At 49.9% G+C, this 21,959-nt stretch overlaps 1 protein-coding gene across 2 annotated transcripts in view; it reads right to left on the bottom strand.

Moving 5' to 3' along the window:
• Positions 1-912: 912 nt before the first annotated feature.
• Positions 913-21,959, bottom strand: part of LOC137570684 (cytochrome P450 3A9-like) — a 68,977-nt gene continuing 47,930 nt past the window's right edge. For both annotated transcript variants that reach the window (XM_068279384.1, XM_068279386.1), the window contains 3 exons: positions 3,757-3,983; positions 1,400-1,562; positions 913-1,291 (listed from right to left, as the gene is read on the bottom strand). In XM_068279384.1, coding sequence (XP_068135485.1) covers positions 1,184-1,291; positions 1,400-1,562; positions 3,757-3,983 — 498 coding nt within the window. In that variant the 3' untranslated portion in view covers positions 913-1,183. The remainder of the gene's footprint in view (positions 1,292-1,399; positions 1,563-3,756; positions 3,984-21,959) is intronic.

Raw genomic sequence — 21,959 nt, 5'->3', positions numbered from 1 at the left:
GGTCGGCAACACACGAGCAGATAAGGTACAGAGACAGAAGGCTGATTCGGTAACCGGGTACAGGCAAGGTTGGCAACTGGTAGACAGATAGGCAGAGGTACCGAATCAGAAAGCAAGAGAGAGGTCAACAGAGCCAGAGGTCATAATAGATATCAAGCACAATACTAGTCTGAGGTGTGAGGTCCTTGGTCTCGACACCCGGGAACTAGTCTAAAGAATAACACAGTATCCTATGCTTGGGTGTGAGGTCCTTGGTCTCACACCCTGGAACTGGTCTAAAGTATAACACAGTAATGACACAGTAATCCTATGCTTGGGTGTGAGGTCCTTGGTCTCAATACCCTAGAACTGGTCTAAAGTATAACACAGTAATAACACAGTAATCCTATGCTTGGGTGTGAGGTCCTTGGTCTCAACACCCTGGAACTGATCTAAAGTATAACACAATGATGACAAAGTAAACATCAAGAGCAGAATCTGGCTAAGTGTGAATTCCCAGTTCCGACTGGTTCTAACACACTGTAGGATCTGACTGAGGTCTTAGTGCTCACACGTAAGTATTCGCAACGGCAGACAACCAGCAACTGACAAGCAAGATCTATATATACTACAGCGCTGCGCAGCGCCGCCCCCAGCCACTCAGCCAATCAGGAGTTCCGCTGGGATCAGCTGATACCTCTCCTGCTGGCATAAAGGTCCTGTCTTCTGGCGCGCGCACGCATAGCTCTCCATCTGTGTGCACTAGAAGGCCCAGGCAAACCAGACACATGTTGCTGTGCGGAAACCGCCGGTCTGTATGCGGAGACAGCCGCCCCGCCGCCAGACCGCGCGGCGGCATCTCCGCTATTCATTACATATTCCTTTAGATGGTAAGATTGCAAGGGCAAGGCTCTCTCACCTTTTGTGTCTTGGAATATGTTATACATTTTATTCATCATCTTACTTTTGTCTCTTTAATTTACCAATTCTGTATTTTGTACAGATTCTGTATAATGTACCAACTCTGTATTTTGTATATTGGTGTATTCCATTGTTTGTATTATTATGTATACCATGTTTGTTTCTTACTTTGTACAGCGCTACAGAATATGTTGGGGCTTTATAATTCAATTATAATAATAATCCTAGTAATAAAACTGAACATTTTTCCAGCTCTGTGTGTCCTTTACATTGTTCCTTTTCATTATTCAGCTTCTGCTGCCTCTCTTTCAACTCTGGTCCGTAAAGAAAACTTTAATACATTTGGCTTTTTTGGTTGCATGAATCCTTCAGTGCCAATTTCCAACGGTATCTAAGGAAAATGAAATTTGTTTGAAATTTGCAATATCATTTTTAACAGACTAAAGAGTATTACCTTTTCTCCACTGTAGTAGGTTATCTCCTATAAATAAGAACTCACCATAGTATCTTTGCAGGGCCGACAGCTGAAATTCTGGAGGAGGGCAGTAACTGCTACCTTAATGCTCAGAAGAACGAACCTCATGCCAATACAGTTTCTTGGTCCATCTCCAAAGGGCAGGAAGGTATAGGGAATGTGGTGTGCTCTGTTTTCTTTGCTGAACCTACAAAAAGTTGTTATATTTTGGTTATTTAATTTGATGAACGAAAATCAGCAATGCATCCCAAACTTACACCTCTTTATTTATTTGTTTTGTTGGGGTTTTTTTTTCAGTCCTTCAGACTAGCGAGCTGTAAATGAGCAGGCTGTTGCAAGTTTCAGAGGAAGAGTTTGGTGGAATGCTGGATCCCACAAGCTGTTCGCATCACAACATAGGTTTCCTCTGAACCTGTAAAAAGTTTGACAATATCTGGCCAACGCTCACACGAAGATACATGCCCCTGTGTTTTGTTCAACTTTTATTTTAAAGTATATCTACCTTTTCTATAACCCATACTAACTGTTATGGTTAAAGAGACTCTGCCATTTAAAAAAGCCCTGTGAGGCATACTTACCTCGGGAGGGGGAAGCCTCATGGTCCCAATGAGGCTTCCCTGACTTGTAGGTAACAGGAACCCAGCACTGGCTCCCCGAATCCTCCCCCGACAAGCTTGACAAGTGAGGATTTATTTACCTTGCCGGGTCCAGCGCAGACGCAGCAGCTGCTCTTCGTTAGGGCTAGGCGGAAATAGCCGAACCTGATGGTATCCGCTCTACTGCACAGGCGCAAAAGGACTCACGCCTGCGCTGTACAGTGGTTCGATTGGGTTCTGCTATTTCCACCTTAGCCCGAGTGAAGACCGGCTAGTGCGCCTGCGCAGGATCGCGGTAGGTAAATATTTACCTCGCCGCACATCGGGGGACCCTGGCACATGAACGGAGGGATGGAGGAGGACAGGGAAGCGTCGTTAGGATCCAGAGGCTTCCCACTCCCGAGGTAAGTATTAAACAGAGGGTTTTTTTTTTCATTACACATTTTCTTTAAAGGGAGTCTGAAGCGAATGTAAAAAAACAAACAAACCAGATACTCACCTATGGAGAGGGAAGGCTCTGGGTCTTATAGAGCCTTCTGTTTCCGCCTACAGTCTCTTCGTTCTTGTGCTGTGCTCCCTGTTAGCATTGTCTGACCGATGGGTCGGAAACTGCTCTCTGCTGCAGTGGGAGACTTCGGAAGTTTTCAGGAGCCTGAGTGCTCCCAAAGACAGGCGGCTCCATACTGCGCATGCATGCATTATCGTGCACTTGCGCATGCGCAGTACGGAGCCACCTGTCTTTGGAGCACTCAGGCTCCCGAAGACATCTGAAGCCTCCTCGTGACAGGGGATTTGATCGGGGGAACAAGCGCTGGAACAAGCAGATGTGTAAGAGGAATGGGAAGGCTCTATAGGACCCAGAGCCTTCTCTCTCCTTAGGTAAGTATCTATTTTTGTTTTTTACATTTGCTTCAGACTCCCTTTAAAGGGTTATACCACTTTAGTACAAAAGTACTTTTGTAACGGAATGCTAATGAAAATTATAATTTAATCAGGGATATTACAATAACCCCCTGGGTCCACCAGCAAAATTTTCATAGAGCTTCATCTGACCCCACCCCTACCACCTGATGTGCAGCAAGGCACACATGTCCCCTCCACCCCCCCCCCCCCCTCCACGTGGTTTATTGCTCAATAGTGATGATGCTGAAGGATCCCAACATGTTCATATGACAAAGGGGAAAGGGGGAAAATTCAGAAAAGTATTTTATTCAGAAAAGTATTCAGAAAATTCAGAAAAGTATTCACTAGCTAACTGAGTGGCAGTTAGAATATTCTCTTTGCAGGCATATGCTAGGAGTGGTTTCTGCATTTGCACATGTCTCAGTAATTTGAGACATGTGCAAATGCAGAAACCACTCCTAGCATATGCCAGCAAAGAGAATATTTTAACTGCCACTCAGTTAGCTAGTGACTGATTAACACAGCTGCCAACTAACTGGATGGTCAATAATATGCACATTTCTAACTCTATTGCATTTTTTTTCTTTCAAGAAGCTTAAAGTTGGTCCAATCGCATACAACTGCTGTTAATAATGATTGGCCCAGTGGCAAGCAGCATGGAATTTGCAACAAATTAGCAATAAAGTTCTAAACTGTGCATTTCATTGTTCATCTCTACCAGCTAAGTGATTGATACAAGCCTTTCAGTAAGATAGGATGGCTTCCACATCCTGTGGGATCGTAGATGTACATATTAGCAGAATTTTCTGCTTATCTCTATGGATAGTGGATGGTGATTGCTGAGAAAATAAGAAATGCCGTAATGCTTCTCTGGTATGTTACCTCTTAGGACAAAACTCTTCAGGTTCTGACCAGTATTCAGGATCATGATGTAAAGCATACACTGGTATCATTGCAGTGGTCCCTTTTGGTATGATGACACCATTAACCTCTATGGTTTGCTTGGAGATCCTCTCCACTCTTGGTGATGGAGGAAACATGCGAAGGGTTTCCTGAATGACCATATCGAGGTACTCCATTTGCATCAGGATCTCATATGAGGGACTAGCCTATATAGGCAACATCAGAATGTGGACAAATTATTCATTGCTAGATTAGCAGTCAGGATTTCAAAACATTTTTTTCTTCCTAGACCGTGTGGTTAAACATGCCTTGTTTTCTATAATTCCATTCTCCTATTTTCATAAATTTTTAAACAAGGAAAAATCAATTGTACAGTTTGTATCTTGAACAGCAGTCTGTAGGAATATTTTGCACAGACTCAGGGGTGTTGCTAGCCCCAAAGATCAGTGGCACCTTCCCCCAGATCTATTCTGGGGTGCCCCGGATGTCCTCCAGGCGGAGTCAGCTGCCTTAATGGCGGGCATGCTGGGAGCTGTGGTGCATCAACTGGGGGTATGCTGGGTGCTTTGGTGCCTCTATGTGGGCATATTGGGTGCTGTGGTGCCATGCTGGGTGCTGTAATGCCTTTATGGGGGCATGCAGGGAGCTGTGGTTTGTCTATGTGGGCATGCTGGGAGTTGTGGTAACTCAATGGACAGCCCATGGGAGGGGATCCACTAGAAGATTAGGGAATGCTTTGGGGACGTGCCAGATAACCTGGCGGCAGGCCTGCCCACCCAGCAGAAAGCCAGACCAGCAGTGGCGGCGCCAGGGGGTGCTTTGGGGTGCTGAAGCACCCCCTAAAATTCTTCAAGCACCCCTAAAGCACCCCCCAGCATGATCTGACTTTCAGCGTCTACTAGACGCCGTGTCAGTTCACCTGCAGCAGCAGCCCGCAGCTCCGGCAGCGGCAGAGCAGGGCTACAGTAAAATGGCGTCCGAAGCCCTGCTCTGGAGACTTCAAATCTGCAGTGCAGGGTTTCGGGCGTCATTTTCCCGTAGCCCTGCACTCAGCGGGGGAGTTTCAGTTGCTGGCTGCAGAGGATCGTGGGAGCTGAACGCCGGATGGAGACCAGGACAGGAGGTCTTCAGGTGTTTTCTTTATTTATTTATTTATTAACAGGTGTATTTTCTGGGCAAGTCTGCCACATGATTGAAGTGTTTTCTGGGCAAGTCTGCCACACATGATTGAAGTGTTTTCTGATCAAGTCTGCCACATATGATTGAAGTGTTTTCTGACCAAGTCTGCCACATATGATTGAAGTGTTTTCTGGTTAAATCTGCCACATGATTGAAGTGTTTTCTGATCAAGTCTGCCGATGGATTGAATGTATTTTCTGGTCAAATCTGCCGACGTGTTTGAACGTATTTTCTTGTTCAATCTGCGACATGATTATTATTATTATTATTTTTTATTTATATAGCGCCGACATCTTCCATAGCACTGTACATAGTACAAACAAATAATGGGGAACAAATATACATAAGAAGTACAAGACACTGTACAGTCATGACATTGAATAGAATTAAAAATACAAATACATACATAGTTGATGTGTAGTTGGTACATGTACATATGTTAAAATTACAGCAATATGAGAAACACTAGGAGGAGGTCCCCGCCCTTGCGAGCTTACAATCTAGAGGATAGTGGGGAGGAAACAAAAGGGAAGGAAACACAAGGATTAGTGGGTGAGCCAGTGTGCCTTCAGTGCTGCCTATAGCAAATTATAGGCTTGTCTGAACAGGTGTGTTTTCAGAGTACGTTTGAAGGTTTCCAGACTTGTGGCATGATGAACCGGATGAGGGAGAGAGTTCCAAAGGAAAGGGATAGCCCGTGAGAAGTCTTGGATGGGAGAGTGAGAGGAGGTGACTAGGCTGGAGGACAAAAGGGTCTCCTGTGAGGAATGGAGGGTCCGGGCTGGGAGGTATCTGGAGATTAAAGAGGAAATGTATGGAGGCGATAGCTTGTGTAGAGCTTTGTATGCAAGTGTGAGAAGTTTAAACTGGATCCTTTGGGCAACTGGTAACCAATGGAGGGATTGGCAGAGAGGGGCTGCCTCAGAGGATCTAGAAGCGAGGTGGATGAGACGGGCCGCAGAGTTTAGTAGGGATTGGAGAGGTGCCAGTCTGCTTTTTGGTAGACCACAGAGTAGGGTGTTGCATGACCTGGGCAGGCCCCATCTGAGGCCTCCAGTACTAACAAAGAGACTGTGACAACCATTGGCATTAAAAAGGCCACAGCTTTATTAGTACATTCATAATTCATAACAACTGCAGCTCCAGCGTTCAGGTTAAAAGAGGAAGTTCCCCTGCTGCCCCTGCTTTTTACATTTACCTGGCTGCCCTGCCCCCACTTCCTGTCCCACCTTTACCTGCCCAGCCTATCGGCTCCCCCCCCAGGCCTCTACTTTCCGCCCACGTCATGCCCCCCATCGCTTAGCAACGGCTGCTCTGGGGGCTTCCTGTAGTCAAGACGGGAGATGATTAGGGCATGCACAAGCATTTTAGTTGCTTCTTGTGAAAGGAAGGGACGGATTCTGGAAATGTTTTTGAGGTGGAAGTAGCAGGAGGTCGTTAAAGTGTTAATATGTGGTTTAAAGGAGAGCTCAGAGTCCAGAGTTACCCCTAGGCAACGAGCTTGATTGAACGTATTTTCTGGTCTAATCTGCCAACATGATTGAACGTGTTTTCTGGTCAAATCTGCCACATGGTTGAACGTATTTTCTGGTCAAATCTGCCACATGGTTGAACGTATTTTCTGGTCAAATCTGCCACATGGTTGAACATATTTTCTGGGCAAATCTGCCGACATGATTGAATGTATTTTCTGGGCAAATCTGCTCACATTACGTGTATTTTCTTGAGAAAACCTGCACAATTATGTGAATTTTCTGAGGAAAGGGTCACCAAAACTTGGGCCCACTGTCTTTGCGTTGAACTTTTAAAGGGAACCCGAGGTGAGAATAATATTGAGGCTGCCATATTTATCTCCTTTTAAGCAACACCAGTTTCCTGGCTGCCATGCTGGTCCTCTGCCTCTAATTCTTTCAACCATAGACCCTGAACAAGCATGCAGCAGGTCAGGGGTTTCTGACAAATTGTCAGAACTGAGAAGACTAGCTGCATGCTTGTTTCTGGTGTAATTCAGTTCACTACTGCAACCAAATAGATCAGCAGGGCTGCCAGGCAACTAGTATTGTTTAAAAGGAAATAAATATGGCAGCCTCCATCACTCTCACCTCGGGTTCACTTTAAATTACAGTTAGCTCCCCCCTCATCCGGTCATGACAGGCTTACTTAGACTGCTGTTAGGTTCATGTAAATTTGGCTCCACCAATGAGCGCACCCACATTCTAGTGTGTGGTCACACCCATTTTCCGTCTGTACCGCCCAAAAGTGCCCCAGACCTCTTAGGATCTTAGCAACGCCCTTCACAGACTTGCCGATATTCTGACCACTAAAGTGCCAAGCACTGCGGATATATACACAACACATCTCTGTCAAAAAAAATGTTGTATAAATGTAAAGTACATATGAACACATTCTTATAGAAAGTACATTCTTTCATCAATAAAATAAACAATTTTTTTTCTATGGTGCTCTCTCCTAAAGCGGACCCAAAATCTTGCACAGCACAAAACTCTTAATTCCTCATATAGTTTCTCAAGAAATTCACTACTCTGTGTTCTGTGTTTGTTTAGCCACATCAAAATTTCCAATTAGTTCAGCAGCTGTGAATCAGAGCTGTGAGCTGTTCTTTGCATTTAAATCGCACTTTTCTTTAAATGGACTCAAATCACTTCAAGGCAGCAGCCAGCCACTTAGGGCGCTCCACGGGCGACCAGGATCATTAGGGACAGGGCTACTCAAATCCGAAACTGGGAGACATCTGGATAGTTGCTATCCTGATATCTCCCAGTAAACCTGTGCAGAGGGGGGGGGGGGGTGTCAATCTTACCTGTCTGACGTCATCTCTCAGTGCCTCCCACGATGCGCTCCACGCGCGTCAAGTGATTGCAAACACTTCCTCCTTCAACCCGGAAGGAGGACGTGTTAGTAACCACGTGACCGCCGCTTGGAGCGCATCGTAGGAAGCGCAGAGGGACGGACCGAAGAAGACGTCAGACAGGTAAGATTGACCCCCCCCCCCCCCCCCGCACAGGTTTACTGGGAGATGTCCGGATAGAACTATCCGGATGTCTCCTTGTTTCGGATTTTAGCAGCCTTGATTAGGGAGCCTTGTCCAAACTCCTTACTGTTTTATGTACTGGTTTGAGACAGGATTCAAACCCTGGTCAAGGGCTCAAATCCTACATCATAGGCAACAGCCTTACTTGTATGCTATCTAGCTGGATAGTGTACTGGATAAGGGCTTTGCCTCTGACACAGGAGACCAGGGTTAGAATCTTGTCTCCTCCTGTTCAGTAACCTAGCACTTATGTAATAAGAAGACCTTGGGCAAGACTCCTAGTCCCTAGCGCTGTTACTGCATACTGAATGCATCCTAGTGGCTGCAGCACTGGCGCTTTAAATCCACCAGTAGAAAAATGCAATATAACAGGGGTTGGACAAAATAATGGAAACACCTAACATTTTGGCATCATAATCTTTAAACATGTTCTAAGCAATCAAAACTTGACATATGCTAATTTATTATTATTATTATTTTTGTTATTTGATATGTTTAATTACAATAATTGTTTTTTACAGATATGTAAACCAAAGTTGGTTATAATTTATAAAAATGGCAGATCACTCAGACTTTCAAAGAGGCCAAATTGTTGGTGCTCGTATGGCAGGCGCTCATGGCCGGATTTAGGGGAAGGCCCCCAAGGCCCGTTCCTAGGGCGCCAGCGTCCACAGGGCGGGTGACAGGTTGACTGTACCTGTCCCCAACTACACCTGAATGCCGCTTGTCCACTCCGGAAGCCCGCAGCCCGGCCGCCCTGCTTTGCTCAGTATGACTGAGCAAGTGTGCGTAGCTGGCGGGGGTTGCCGCGGCTGCATACTCTGTGTAACGTGCCATGCCCAGTGCAGCCTGGAGCGAGTCTGCAACAACTAGCAGGCAGACTCTCTCCCATGCGGCGGTAGTGCTTCCTCTAGACAGCGGGCGGAACTAGCAACATTTCAGCCGCTCCGTTCGCTCCGCTGTCAATACGTCTGGGACGTGCGTGACGTCATCCCAGCCAGGACTGAGTGTGGCATGGCACGTCATGTCAGCAGTGAGAGCCCGAGATCTCGCAGCGCCGCTGTACAGGGTCTCCCTGCAAGCGGTGGCGGCAGCAGGACTTTAAAAGAGCTGGATACTGAGCTGTGAGTGAGGACTCAGGACTTTGAAAGAGCCGGACACTGAGCTGTGAGTGAGGACTGGAATGGGGTGAAAACCATAGGTAAGCAGCTTAACCCCAGCTTGAAACAAACTAGTTTCCATCCCAGTAGTATTACCCACCCCTCCAGAACCTACTGTCTGATCCACCCTCCCACCAGTACCCCCTATCTGGTCCACCCTCCCACCAGTACCCCATGTCTGGTCCACCCTCCCACCTGTACCCCCTATCTGGTCCACCCTCCCACCAGTACCCCCTATCTGGTCCACCCTCCCACCAGTACCCCCTGTCTGGTCCACCCTCCCACCTGTACCCCCTATCTGGTCCACCCTCCCACCAGTACCCCCTGTCTGGTCCACCCTCCCACCAGTACCCCCTATCTGGTCCATTCTCCCACCAGTACCCCCTGTCTGGTCCACCCTCCCACCAGTACCCCCTGTCTGGTCCACCCTCCCACCAGTACCCCCTGTCTGGTCCACCCTCCCACCAGTACCCCCTGTCTGGTCCACCCTCCCACCAGTACCCCCTGTCTGGTCCACCCTCCCACCAGTACCCCCTATCTGGTCCACCCTCCCACCAGTACCCCCTGTCTGGTCCACCCTCCCACCAGTACCCCCTGTCTGGTCCACCCTCCCACCAGTACCCCCTGTCTGCTCCACCCTCCCACCAGTACCCCCTGTCTGGTCCACCCTCCCACCAGTACCCCCTATCTGGTCCACCTGTACCCCCTATCTGGTCCACCCTCCCACCAGTACCCCCTGTCTGGTCCACCCTCCCACCAGTACCCCCTGTCTGGTCCACCCTCCCACCAGTACCCCTTATCTGGTCCACCCTCCCACCAGTACCCCTTATCTGGTCCACCCTCCCACCAGTACCCCCTGTCTGGTCCACCCTCCCACCAGTACCCCCTATCTGGTCCACCCTCCCACCAGTACCCCCTGTCTGGTCCACCCTCCCACCAGTACCCCCTGTCTGGTCCACCCTCCCACCAGTACCCCCTGTCTGGTCCACCCTCCCACCAGTACCCCCTGTCTGGTCCACCCTCCCACCAGTACCCCCTGTCTGGTCCACCCTCCCACCAGTACCCCCTGTCTGGTCCACCCTCCCACCAGTACCCCCTGTCTGGTCCACCCTCCCACCAGTACCCCCTGTCTGGTCCACCCTCCCACCAGTACCACCTGTCTGGTCCACCCTCCCACCAGTACACCCTGTCTGGTCCACCCTCCCACCAGTACCCCCTGTCTGGTCCACTCTCCCACCATAACCAACTGTCTGGCCCACCCTGCCACCAGTACCCACTGTCTGATCCTCCCACTCCACCAGCACCCACTGTCTGATCCTCCCACTCCACCAGCACCCACTGTTGGATCCTCCCACTCCACCAGCACCCACTGTTTGATCCTCCCACTCCACCAGCACCCACTGTTTGATCCTCCCACTCCACCAGCACCCACTGCTTGATCCTCCCACTCCACCAGCACCCGCTGTTTGACACTCCCACCCTGCAAGCACCCACTATTTGATACTTTTGACTACTTTATATTTATATCTGGAGGCATGTGACTCCTTAATTTTTTTATCTGGGGGCATGTGACTACTAAATTATTTTATCAATAAACACGTGAATACATAATGGTTTTATCTGAAAGCATGTAACAACTTGATTCTGAGGAATGTGACTACTAAATTCCTTTATCTATAGCCCACATTCATGTTATTGTTTTATTTGGAGGCCAGTGACTACTTAATTAATCTTGTTGCGCGTAGCTACTTAATTTTTGTATCTAGGAAAGCCATGGCCTCTTAATGTTTGTATCCGGTGGTATATCAACTAATAAATTAAGTAATCTGGGGAAAAGAAGTCTATATGTTTGTTGGCACTTGCAATTCAAAGGAATAAAACAGCTTTATTGCTCCGGCTGGTGTGGTTAACATAACTGTACAGTTACACATCTTTCCTACCCGATTCCTTATTGCTGTGGGGTGAGGTGGAAGCAGTGGGCCGCCTGACAACGGTTTTGCTCTCCTTAGCGTCTGCTGAGGCTCAGAGCCTCAGAAGATGCTCAGGAGAGCGAAACGGTTGTTAGGCAGCCCACCGCTTCCACCTCACCCCACAGCAATAAGGAATCGGGTAGGAAAGATGTGTAAAGCTGGCCATACACTGGCCCGATTTGCGCCCGTTTCGACAGCAGATTCGATCACTGGGATCGAATCTGCTGCCAATCGTTCACGCTACACGCCAAATTTCGATCCATTTCGTCCGATCCCGTCGATCACGCCGTGTGGAAAATAACCGTCGATCGCCCGTGGGTAAAGAGCGCATCGCTAGCGGCGTTCGAGTGCCCGACGACCGACGCAATAGAGCCCGTATACATTACCTGCTCCGCCGGCGCGACTCCAGTCTCCCGGTCACCGCTGCTCTGTCTGCGCTCTGGTCTCCAGGTCCGGCATGCTTTACTTCTTCTAGCCCGGCAGGAAGTTTAAACAGTAGAGCGCCCTCTACTGTTTAAACTTCCTGCCGGGCTAGAAGAAGTGAGGCATGCCGGACCTGGAGACCAGAGCGCAGACAGAGCAGCGGTCACTGGGAGACTGGAGTGTAGTGTTGGGCGAACAGTGTTCGCCACTGTTCGGGTTCTGCAGAACATCACCCTGTTCGGGTGATGTTCGAGTTCGGCCGAACACCTGACGGTGCTCGGCCAAACCGTTCGGCCATATGGCCGAACTAAGAGCGCATGGCCGAACGTTCCCCGAACGTTCGGCTAGCGCTGTGATTGGCCGAACGGGTCACGTGGTTCGGACCCGAACGCGCTCTGATTGGCCGAACTGTCACGTGGTTCGGGTGAATAAATACCCGAACCACGTCATATCTCCGCCATTTGTCTGTGGGTTTAGCTTTGGGTAGGCAGGCAGGGTAGTTCGCGCTCCAGCCACGCTAGCCAGGGTCCCCCCCAGTCATTGTGTGTCACTGCTGGGAACAGTAGTACACCGCTCGTTCAGCCACACTATATAGCATTCTGTGTACTGTTCTGTGTCTGCTGGGAACAGTGGTACACCGCTCGTTCAGCCACACTATATAGCATTCTGTGTACTGTTCTGTGTCTGCTGGGAACAGTAGTACACCGCTCGTTCAGCCACACTATATAGCATTCTGTGTACTGTTCTGTGTCTGCTGGGAACAGTGGTACACCGCTCGTTCAGCCACACTATATAGCATTCTGTGTACTGTTCTGTGTCTGCTGGGAACAGTAGTACACCGCTCGTTCAGCCACACTATATAGCATTCTGTGTACTGTTCTGTGTCTGCTGGGAACAGTAGTACACCGCTCGTTCAGCCACACTATATAGCATTCTGTGTACTGTTCTGTGTCTGCTGGGAACAGTGGTACACCGCTCGTTCAGCCACACTATATAGCATTCTGTGTACTGTTCTGTGTCTGCTGGGAATAGTGGTACACCGCTCGTTCAGCCACACTATATAGCATTCTGTGTACTGTTCTGTGTCTGCTGGGAACAGTGGTACACCGCTCGTTCAGCCACACTATATAGCATTCTGTGTACTGTTCTGTGTCTGCTGGGAACAGTAGTACACCGCTCGTTCAGCCACACTATATAGCATTCTGTGTACTGTTCTGTGTCTGCTGGGAACAGTAGTACACCGCTCGTTCAGCCACACTATATAGCATTCTGTGTACTGTTCTGTGTCTGCTGGGAATAGTGGTACACCGCTCGTTCAGCCACACTATATAGCATTCTGTGTACTGTTCTGTGTCTGCTGGGAATAGTGGTACACCGCTCGTTCGCCACTGTATAGCATTGTGCTCTGTGTCGCTGCTGGGAATAGTGGTACACCGCTCACCCGTCACTGTATAGCATTGTGCTCTGTGTCGCTGCTGGGAATAGTGGTACACCGCTCACCCGTCACTGTATAGCATTGTGCTCTGTGTCGCTGCTGGGAATAGTGGTACACCGCTCACCCGTCACTGTATAGCATTGTGCTCTGTGTCGCTGCTGGGAATAGTGGTACTGTATAGCATTTCTGTACTGCCACTGTACTGCTGCCAGTCAGCGTGTACTGTAAGGATAAGTGAAATGAGGAAGAAATCCGGTGAAAGAGGGAGGGGCAAGGGAAGAGGTGTTTCCCCTGACGGTTCACGTACAGGCCACAGTGGAGCACCCAAGAAAACCCACTCAATACCGCCCATGTTGTCCAGGACAACAACCCTCACAAATCCAAAAGAACAGGACCAGATAATTACTTGGATGACCTCTCAAGCGTCCAGCAGTGGGTTAAGCAGCACCAGCACATCACGCACGAGGTCCGAGTCCTCAGCCAGTTACAAGGAGCCAGTGGGCACAAAGCTGACACAACCGGCAGCGACACCACGCACACAACTGCCAGATAACCAGTCCGATGAATTACCTCAGGACACAATGGGGTATTCGCAGGAGCTATTCCCAGCCCAACAAACTTCCACCTTTCAAAGGTCAATGGAGGAACAGCCAGAAATGTTGTGCCTGGATTCACAACCGTTAACTGTGGGAAATGCACCGCGCACTGAAATACAAGGCGAGTCCGAAGAGGACTCGGAAACCCAAATCCCAGAGCAATTTGGGCAGGAGGGGTTGCAATTGCAGGAGGTCGGCCGACAAGATCTGGAAGACGACGTTGGAGTGTGCTGCGCAGAGGTTGTTGTGGGGAGCTCTACTCCACGGCGGTGGCCCACAATGACATATGACGAGTTTGAGGAGATGGAAGAGGAGGGTATGGACAATGTGGACAGAGACCCAGATTTTGTTTGTGAACGAGAACATCGCCGTCGTAGCAGCAGCACAGATGAGTCTGTTGAAGAACACACTGCTGCACGAGTTCGCCTTGTGCCACAAGGTAGGCGGCGCGCAATTTCAGGCACCACAAGCGTGGAAGTTCAAGTGAGAGGCAAAAGAGGAGCAAACAGAAATCGCCAGCAAGGAGGCAGGTGCTCCAAAGTCTGGGCTTTCTTTGAAGACTGCACTGAGGATGTTACCATGGCGATTTGCAAGGTGTGCAAGACCCGCCTGAGCAGGGGGAAAAATATTAACAACCTCTCCACCACCAGCATGAGCCGTCACATGCTATCCAAACATCCCACTCTTTGGGCAAACGCGTCAGGACAGGGTACCAGAAACAACACTGCCTCCCTTGGGTTCACCAGACCCGCCTCAGCAGCAGCAGTAGCCCAGCCATTGCGTGGTTCACAACATTCACAAACATCAGACGACGCTGACACTGTCACTTTCCGGAGTAGTGCTCTTGAGGTCTCCCAGTGTTCATCAAACACAACAACCAACAGCCCTTCCGTGTGCAGCGCTACGGTTCAGTTGTCTGTGTCGGAGATGTTTGAGCGCAAGAGGAAATTGCCAGCAAATGACCCCCGGGCCGTGGCAGTAACAGCCAGCATAGCCAAGCTTCTGGCCTGCGAAATGCTGCCATATCGATTGGTGGAGACAAACAGCTTCAAGGGCATGATGTCAGTGGCCATCCCACGTTACGTGGTTCCCAGCCGCTACCACTTTGCACGCTCTGCAGTGCCTGAGTTGCATGAGCACGTGGTCAGCAAAATAACCCGAAGCTTGAAGAATGCCGTTGCCTGCAAGGTTCACCTCACCACTGACACCTGGACGAGTGCGTTCGGCCAGGGTCGATACATCTCCCTTACCGCGCACTGGGTGAACCTTGTGGAGCCTGGCAGCGATACCTCACCTGCTACGGCACGGGTGTTGCCCACGCCACAAACAGCTGCACCGCCGTCCCTCCCACTGGATAACAGCAGCACCTACCTCTCTGACTCCTTCTCCTCCAACGCATCTCAAAGCTGTACCTCATCCGGAAACGCTAACCCAGCAGCAGTAGGATCGTGGAAGCAGTGCAGCACAGCTGTTGGCATGCGTCAGCAAGCGTTGCTGAAGCTAATCTGCCTTGGGGATAAGCAGCACACAGGGGAGGAAATTTGGAGGGGAATAAAGGAACAGACGGATTTGTGGCTGGCACCGCTGGACCTGAAACCGGGCATGGTTGTGTGTGATAATGGGAGTAATCTCATTCGCGCTTTAAGGTTGGCTAAGCTGACACACATCCCTTGCCTGGCGCACGTGATGAACCTAGTAGTTCAGCGGTTCCTGAGGACATACCCAGGCGTGCCCGATCTGCTGTTGAAGGTGCGTCGAGTGTCCAAACATTGTAGAAATTCCAGTACTGCTTCGGGGGCACTCGCCAAGATGCAGGAGCGCTTCAATCTCCCCCACCATCGCTTGCTGTGTGATGTCCCTACGCGCTGGAATTCTACGCTGCACATGCTAGCCCGCTTTTGCGAGCAGAAGAGTGCAGTGGTCCAGTACATGACGGCGCAGTACCGAGGCGCATCCGGCCAGCTGCCAAGCTTCTGTGGATCCGATTGGGCCAACATGTTGGACCTCTGCCAAGTCCTCCAAAATTTTGAGCAATCCACGTTGCTTGTGAGCAGTGACAACTCTTCAGTCAGCATTACCATACCACTGCTGTGTTTACTGAAGAGGTCGATGTTAAAAATCAAGGAAACAGCTGTCATGATGCAACTGGGGGAATCTGAAGGAGAAAACGATCAGCGTGATGGTACCAACATCAGGCCATCCGCCTCAGGGAACGCTGGCCCCAGCAGCTATGACGAAGAAGAGGAGGAGGAACAGCTGGAGTTGGAGCAGGAATTTCATGCCACCACTGACGAGGGCCAGAGCGGTGCACGTTGGACTTCCACAATTCAACGCGAATGGTCAGCAGAAGCAGACCAGGAGGAAGGTGACGACTATGATGCATCACAACAACTATCACAATGCTCACAAGAGGATGATGAGGATTCTGGTAGGACTCTGGCACACATGGCTCAATTCATGCTAGACTGCATTGAACGTGACCCACGCATTGTGCGCATTCTGGACAACACCAATTACTGGGTTTATACCCTTCTGGATCCACGGTACAAACACAATGTTCCAAAACTGCTTGAAGAAAGAGTCAGACAGGTCAAAATGGAAGAATACCAGCAGGCCCTTGTGGAGACTTTAGAGAGGAGATTGACATCCTCCCCCCTCCTCTAGCCAGTTGTACGCAGACAGACTGACTTCCGCAAACCCAGGACGACCAGGAGGGCAGCAAACAACGCAAGCCGCAGCTAGTACCCAAAAGGGAATGGTATCGGCAGTGTCCTTGGAGTGGGAAAATTTTCTGACACCCATGCAGCCGCAGCCCACTGAACAGCAAGCGTGCAGATCCACCTCCAACACCGATCGCCTGGAGAAGATGGTCAAGGACTACATGTCAGATGGCGTAGCTGTGTCGAACCATCCATCTGCACCCTTCAACTATTGGGTATCGAAGCTAGACACCTGGCACGAACTGGCAATGTACGCAATAGAGGTGCTGGCTTGCCCGGCAGCCAGCGTTATGTCGGAACGCTGTTTCAGTGCTGCCGGAGGCATCGTCACAGATCGGCGTATCCGCCTCTCTACAGAAAATGCAGACCGTCTGACTCAAATTAAAATGAATCAATCCTGGATTGGAAATGACTACGCAACACTCCAGGACCCCAACCAAGTAACATGACCAATGAACATCTGGGATGGTGTTGCGTTTCCGGGCCCTGTTTATTGAACCTCTCATCTGTATTACATTTATGACTGCATGGCGGCAAAAAGCATTGCTGCTATATCCGCACGCTTTTTGTCCACATGCAAGGCCTGGGTTGTTGTGTCTCACAAAGCGTGGCCTTCTCCTCCTGCGCCTGCTCCTGTTCCATCACGTCTGCTGCTGCTGGGTTAGCGTTGCCGCGTGGTCCCTGTTTATTGAACCACTTATCTTTATTACATTTATGACTGCATGGCGGTACAAAGCATGCTATCCGCACGCTTCTTGCCCTCATGCAAGGCCTGGGTTGTTGTGTCTCACAAAGCGTGGCCTTCTCCTCCTGCGCCTGCTCCTGTTCCATCACGTCTGCTGCTGCTGGGTTAGCGTTGCCGCGTGGTCCCTGTTTATTGAACCACTTATCTTTATTACATTTATGACTGCATGGCGGTACAAAGCATGCTATCCGCACGCTTCTTGCCCTCATGCAAGGCCGGGGTTGTTGTGTCTCACAAAGCGTGGCCTTCTTCTCCTCCTGCGCCACCCTCCTCCTGTTCCATCACGTGTGCTGCTGCTGGGTTAGCGTTACCGGTCCCTTTTCCTGGAACCTCTTATATGTATTACATTTATGACTGCATGCCGACAAAAAACATGTTACCTGTGCAAAGAAAACAGACATTTCCCGCATTTAAAAGACAGTTTTCCCTTTGAAACTTTAAAATCGATTTTCTCAAAAACTATAAGCTCTTTTTGCTAATTTTTTTTTTCCTCTTGTACCCACTCCCAAGGTGCACATACCCTGTAAATTTGGGGTATGTAGCATGTAAGGAGGCTTTACAAACCACAAAAGTTCGGGTCCCCATTGACTTCCATTATGTTCGGAGTTCGGGTCGAACACCCGAACATCGCGGCCATGTTCGGCCTGTTCGGCCCGAACCCGAACATCTAGATGTTCGCCCAACACTACTGGAGTGGCGCCGGCGGAGCAGGTAATGTATGCGGGCGGGCGGGGGCAGCAGCAGCAGCACCACCACAACAGATTGTGAACGGTTTCAGGCTGAAATCGGTTCACAATCTGTTTGCTGTAAAGGTAGCCATACGATCCCTCTCTGATCAGATTCGATCAGAGAGGGATCTATCTGTTGGTCGAATCTGATGGCAAATCGACCAGTGTATGGCCACCTTTACTATACTGTACTGTTATGTTAACCACACCAGCCGGAGCAATAAAGCTGTCTTATACCTTTGAATTGCAAGTGCCAACCTGCTTTTTCTCTATCTGCATCAGTGAAAACGTCTGTTTCATCAGGTTAGAGCACGCAATCTATGGTACAAGATACCCGATTCGTTGTCTTCATGACGCCCATCTAATCTTTGAAAGACCAACAACACTAAGGGCCCTTTTACACTTAATCAGTTGCTCTCAGTTATAACTGAAAGAAAACTGTTTTTCAAAGTAATGCCCATGTTATGGCACCTTTCACACTTAACGCATTTAACTGAAATCTTTTTCCCAATGCACTGCTATGGGAAAAACTCGTACTAACGCACACTAATGGATACCAACTGATTAAGTGTAAAAGGGCTCTGAGAGCTGTGGTGCCTGTTCTATTACCTTTCTTACTGACATTAAATCATGTTTGTGTTAAAGGGGGTGTGGGGTGGGGTCGGGGGGTGGCTGTTGATAATGGGCCTTGGGCGGCAAAAAGTACAAATCCGGCCCTGCAGGCGCTACTGCCAGTGGTGTAGCTAAGGAGCTGTGGGCCCCGATGCAAGTTTTACATGGGCCCCGGGCTTCAAGACAATGGCCGCCTTTGCAGACAATTTTGCGGACAGTAATGCGCATGTGCAGACTTACCGGCATCAGACGGGGCTGGAATCACTGGGGGTGGAAAAAAGTCGCACCAGGTTACCGGAAACCGATGAGACGGCAACAACCTTACCATGAGGTATATCCATTTAGCACATGCATGCTTATTGCTTATTGGGAAATATGCATTGCAGATTTCATAGCTTTATTGGGAATTAGATAGACATCTCATTAGATGTTTAGCCAAAAGACTGGCTGGAGAACGCAAAAGAGCAGGCTTCTGATCTCTTTGGAAGATTTAGTTGCCTGAGAATCAGAACTGCAACCAGGGGAAGTAGGAACCTGGTTGGAAACCGCAAAAAAATTGTGCGCAGGTAATGGAAAAACAATACATGTACCCTAAATAAAATCGTCTTATCCGGCGGTGAGGACTTAACCTCCTTGGCGGTTAATTTTTTTTTTCCTTATTAAAAAAATCCTTTTTAAAAAAAAATTTTTTTTTTTGTTTCATGTAAAGCTACCAGAGTGGTAGCTACATGAAACACCACTAGAGGGCGCATGTGGCCCTCTAGTCCGATCGTCGCCGGCATCTATAGCAAACAGGGGAACGCGTATATAACGCGTTCCCCTGTTTGGCTTCTCCTGTCGCCATGGCGACGATCGGGATGACGTCATGGACGTCAGCCGACGTCCTGACGTCAGGCACACCCGATCCAGCCCATAGCGCTGCCCGGAACTCATTGATCCGGGCAGCGCAGGGCTCTGGCGGGGGGGGGCCCTCTTCAGCCGCTGCGTGCGGCCGATCGCCGCAGAGCGGCGGCGATCAAGCTGTGCGCGCGGCTAGCAAAGTGCTGGCTGCGCGCACAGCAATTTACAGCACATAAATCGCCCCACCAGGGGCTGAGATCTCCCCCTGCGCGGCATAGCCCGAGCTCAGCTCGGGCTTACCGCCAGGGAGGTTAAAAAGGAATATGGGGTAATGGGTGGAGCTCATTTTATATTCAGAGAGGTCCTATCTGGCAGTTGTAGGCAGAGAACTGCCCATCTGTATGCTGCCATGAAGATATCAGGGAAAAGTTAATTTCATATGGGCCATAATGTTAAATGACCATTTTTTTATGAGAATGAGACCATAATATATAATTTCAAAATATAAAAGGACAGGAGGGGTCGCAGCATGAGGGGAGAGCTTGGTAGCACGTCGGTGAGGAGGGGGGGACGGACCCCCCCTCCCTCACCTCTGGCTTTCCCCTCCGCGCTCCCCTCCTGCATCTATGTAAGTGTCAGCATCAGCGGCAGCAGCTATAATTACCTCCATTCACCACGGAGGTTGCCGATCTCCAAGGGCTTCACATTACTTCCTGTTAAAGCAGGAAGTAATGTGAAAGTAATGTGAAGCCCTTGCAGATCGGCGACCTCCGGTGGTGAATGGAGGTAATTATAGCTGCTGCCGCCGCTGCTAACACTTACATAGATGCAGAAGGGGAGTGCAGAGGGGAGAGCCCGAGGTGAGGGAGGGGGGGACCGTCCCCCCTCCCCACCGACGTGCTACCAAGCTCTCCCCTCATGATGCGACCCCTCCTGCCCCCCTAAAACGGCCATGAGCGGGCACCAGGGTGGGGTGGGGGCCCGCTCAAATTTTTGCAGGGGGACCCGGGGACTTCAAGTTACGCCCCTGATACAAATGTATCTTGTATCTGGTCTTATAATATGTATGAGACCAAGTGCATGACTTACAGTAGCCATTTAGTTTTCCATATGGCCGTTAGCGTCTTATTTACTTGTTTAAGTGAATCTTTTTTTATATACGTAATATGTCAATAAAATGTTTTTTATTGTTCTTTGGCCCCTGATGTCCATTACGGTGTTTTCTTACCACTTTTGATATTTATGCCTCTAAAAAGTCCCAAGACCTATTATTTTTTATTAAATGTATTATGATTAGGAATGTGAGGCTATGCACTATATCATGCTTTAGCTAATTCAACTAGCGCTTCCTTTAACCACTTGCCGACCGCCCACAGCCGATGGTCGGCGGCAAAGTGGATGCCGAAAGGTCCGCAATACGCACATTGGCAGCGGGTCCTTAAGGCGTGTCCGGCCAGCAATTGCGTCACTGGTGACGCGCGCTGCCCCTGGCAACAGGCTCCGCCCACCCGCGACATCATCCCGCCGGCCGTTTGCAAGCGCCAGCGGGATGTTAACCCCTCGATCGCCGCATGCAAAGTGTATAATACACTTTGTAATGTATACAAAGTGTATTATACATGCTGCCTCCTGCCCTGGTGGTCCCAGTGATCGAGGGACCACCAGGGCAGGCTGCAGCCCTCCATGTCTGCACCCAAACACACTAATCTGCCCCCCCTGCCCCCTGATCGCCCACAGCACCCCTCAGACCCCCCCCTGAACACCCCCCAGACCCCTGTTTGCACCCAATCACCCCCCTAATCACCCATCAATCACCCCCTGTCACTATCTCTCAACGGTATTTTTTAGATCAGGTCCTAATCTGCCCCCTGGGGGCTCCTGATCACCCCCCCCCTCAGATCCTCCCCAGACCCCCCCCCCCCGTGTACTGTATACATCTATCCTCCCCTATAATCACCCACTGATCACCTGTCAATCACCTGTCAATCACCCATCAATCACCCATCAATCACCACCTGTCACTGCTACCCATCAGATCAGACCCTAAACTGCCCCCTGCAAGCACCTAAACACCCACCCACACCCTCAGATTTCCCTCAGACCACCCCTTCTTACCTTCCCAGTGCAATATTTATGTCTGTTCTCCCTTCTAATCACTCACTGATCACCCATCAATCACCCCCTGTCACCACCTGTCACTGCCACCCATCTGTTCAGACCCTAACCTGCCTCTTGCGGGCATCTGATCACCCCCACACCATCAGATCGCCCGCAGACCCACCGTCATATCACCACCAAAGTGCATTGTTTACATCTGTTCTTCCCTCTAATCACCCCCTAATTACCCATCAATCACTCCCTGTCACTATCTCTCAGCGCTATTTTATAGATTAGGTCCCTAACTGCCCCTGGGGGCTCCTGATCACCCCCCCTACCCTCAGATCCACCCCAGACCCCCCCCCCCCCCCCGTGTACTGTATACATCTATTCTCCTGTTAATCACCTGTCAATCACCCATCAATCATCCCCTGTCACCACCTTTCACTGCCACCCATCCGATCAGACCCTAACCTGCCTCTTGTGGGCATCTGATCACCCCCACACCATCAGATCACCCGCAGACCCACCGTCATATCACCACCAAAGTGCATTGTTTACATCTGTTCTTCCCTCTAATCACCCACGTATCACCCATCAATCACCCCCTGACACCACCTGTCAC

This window comes from Hyperolius riggenbachi, chromosome 4 (assembly GCF_040937935.1).
Source record: "Hyperolius riggenbachi isolate aHypRig1 chromosome 4, aHypRig1.pri, whole genome shotgun sequence".
Lineage (NCBI taxonomy): Eukaryota > Metazoa > Chordata > Amphibia > Anura > Hyperoliidae > Hyperolius > Hyperolius riggenbachi.
Note: the sequence above shows the minus strand (reverse complement) of the source record. Positions and strands in the feature narration are given on the sequence as shown.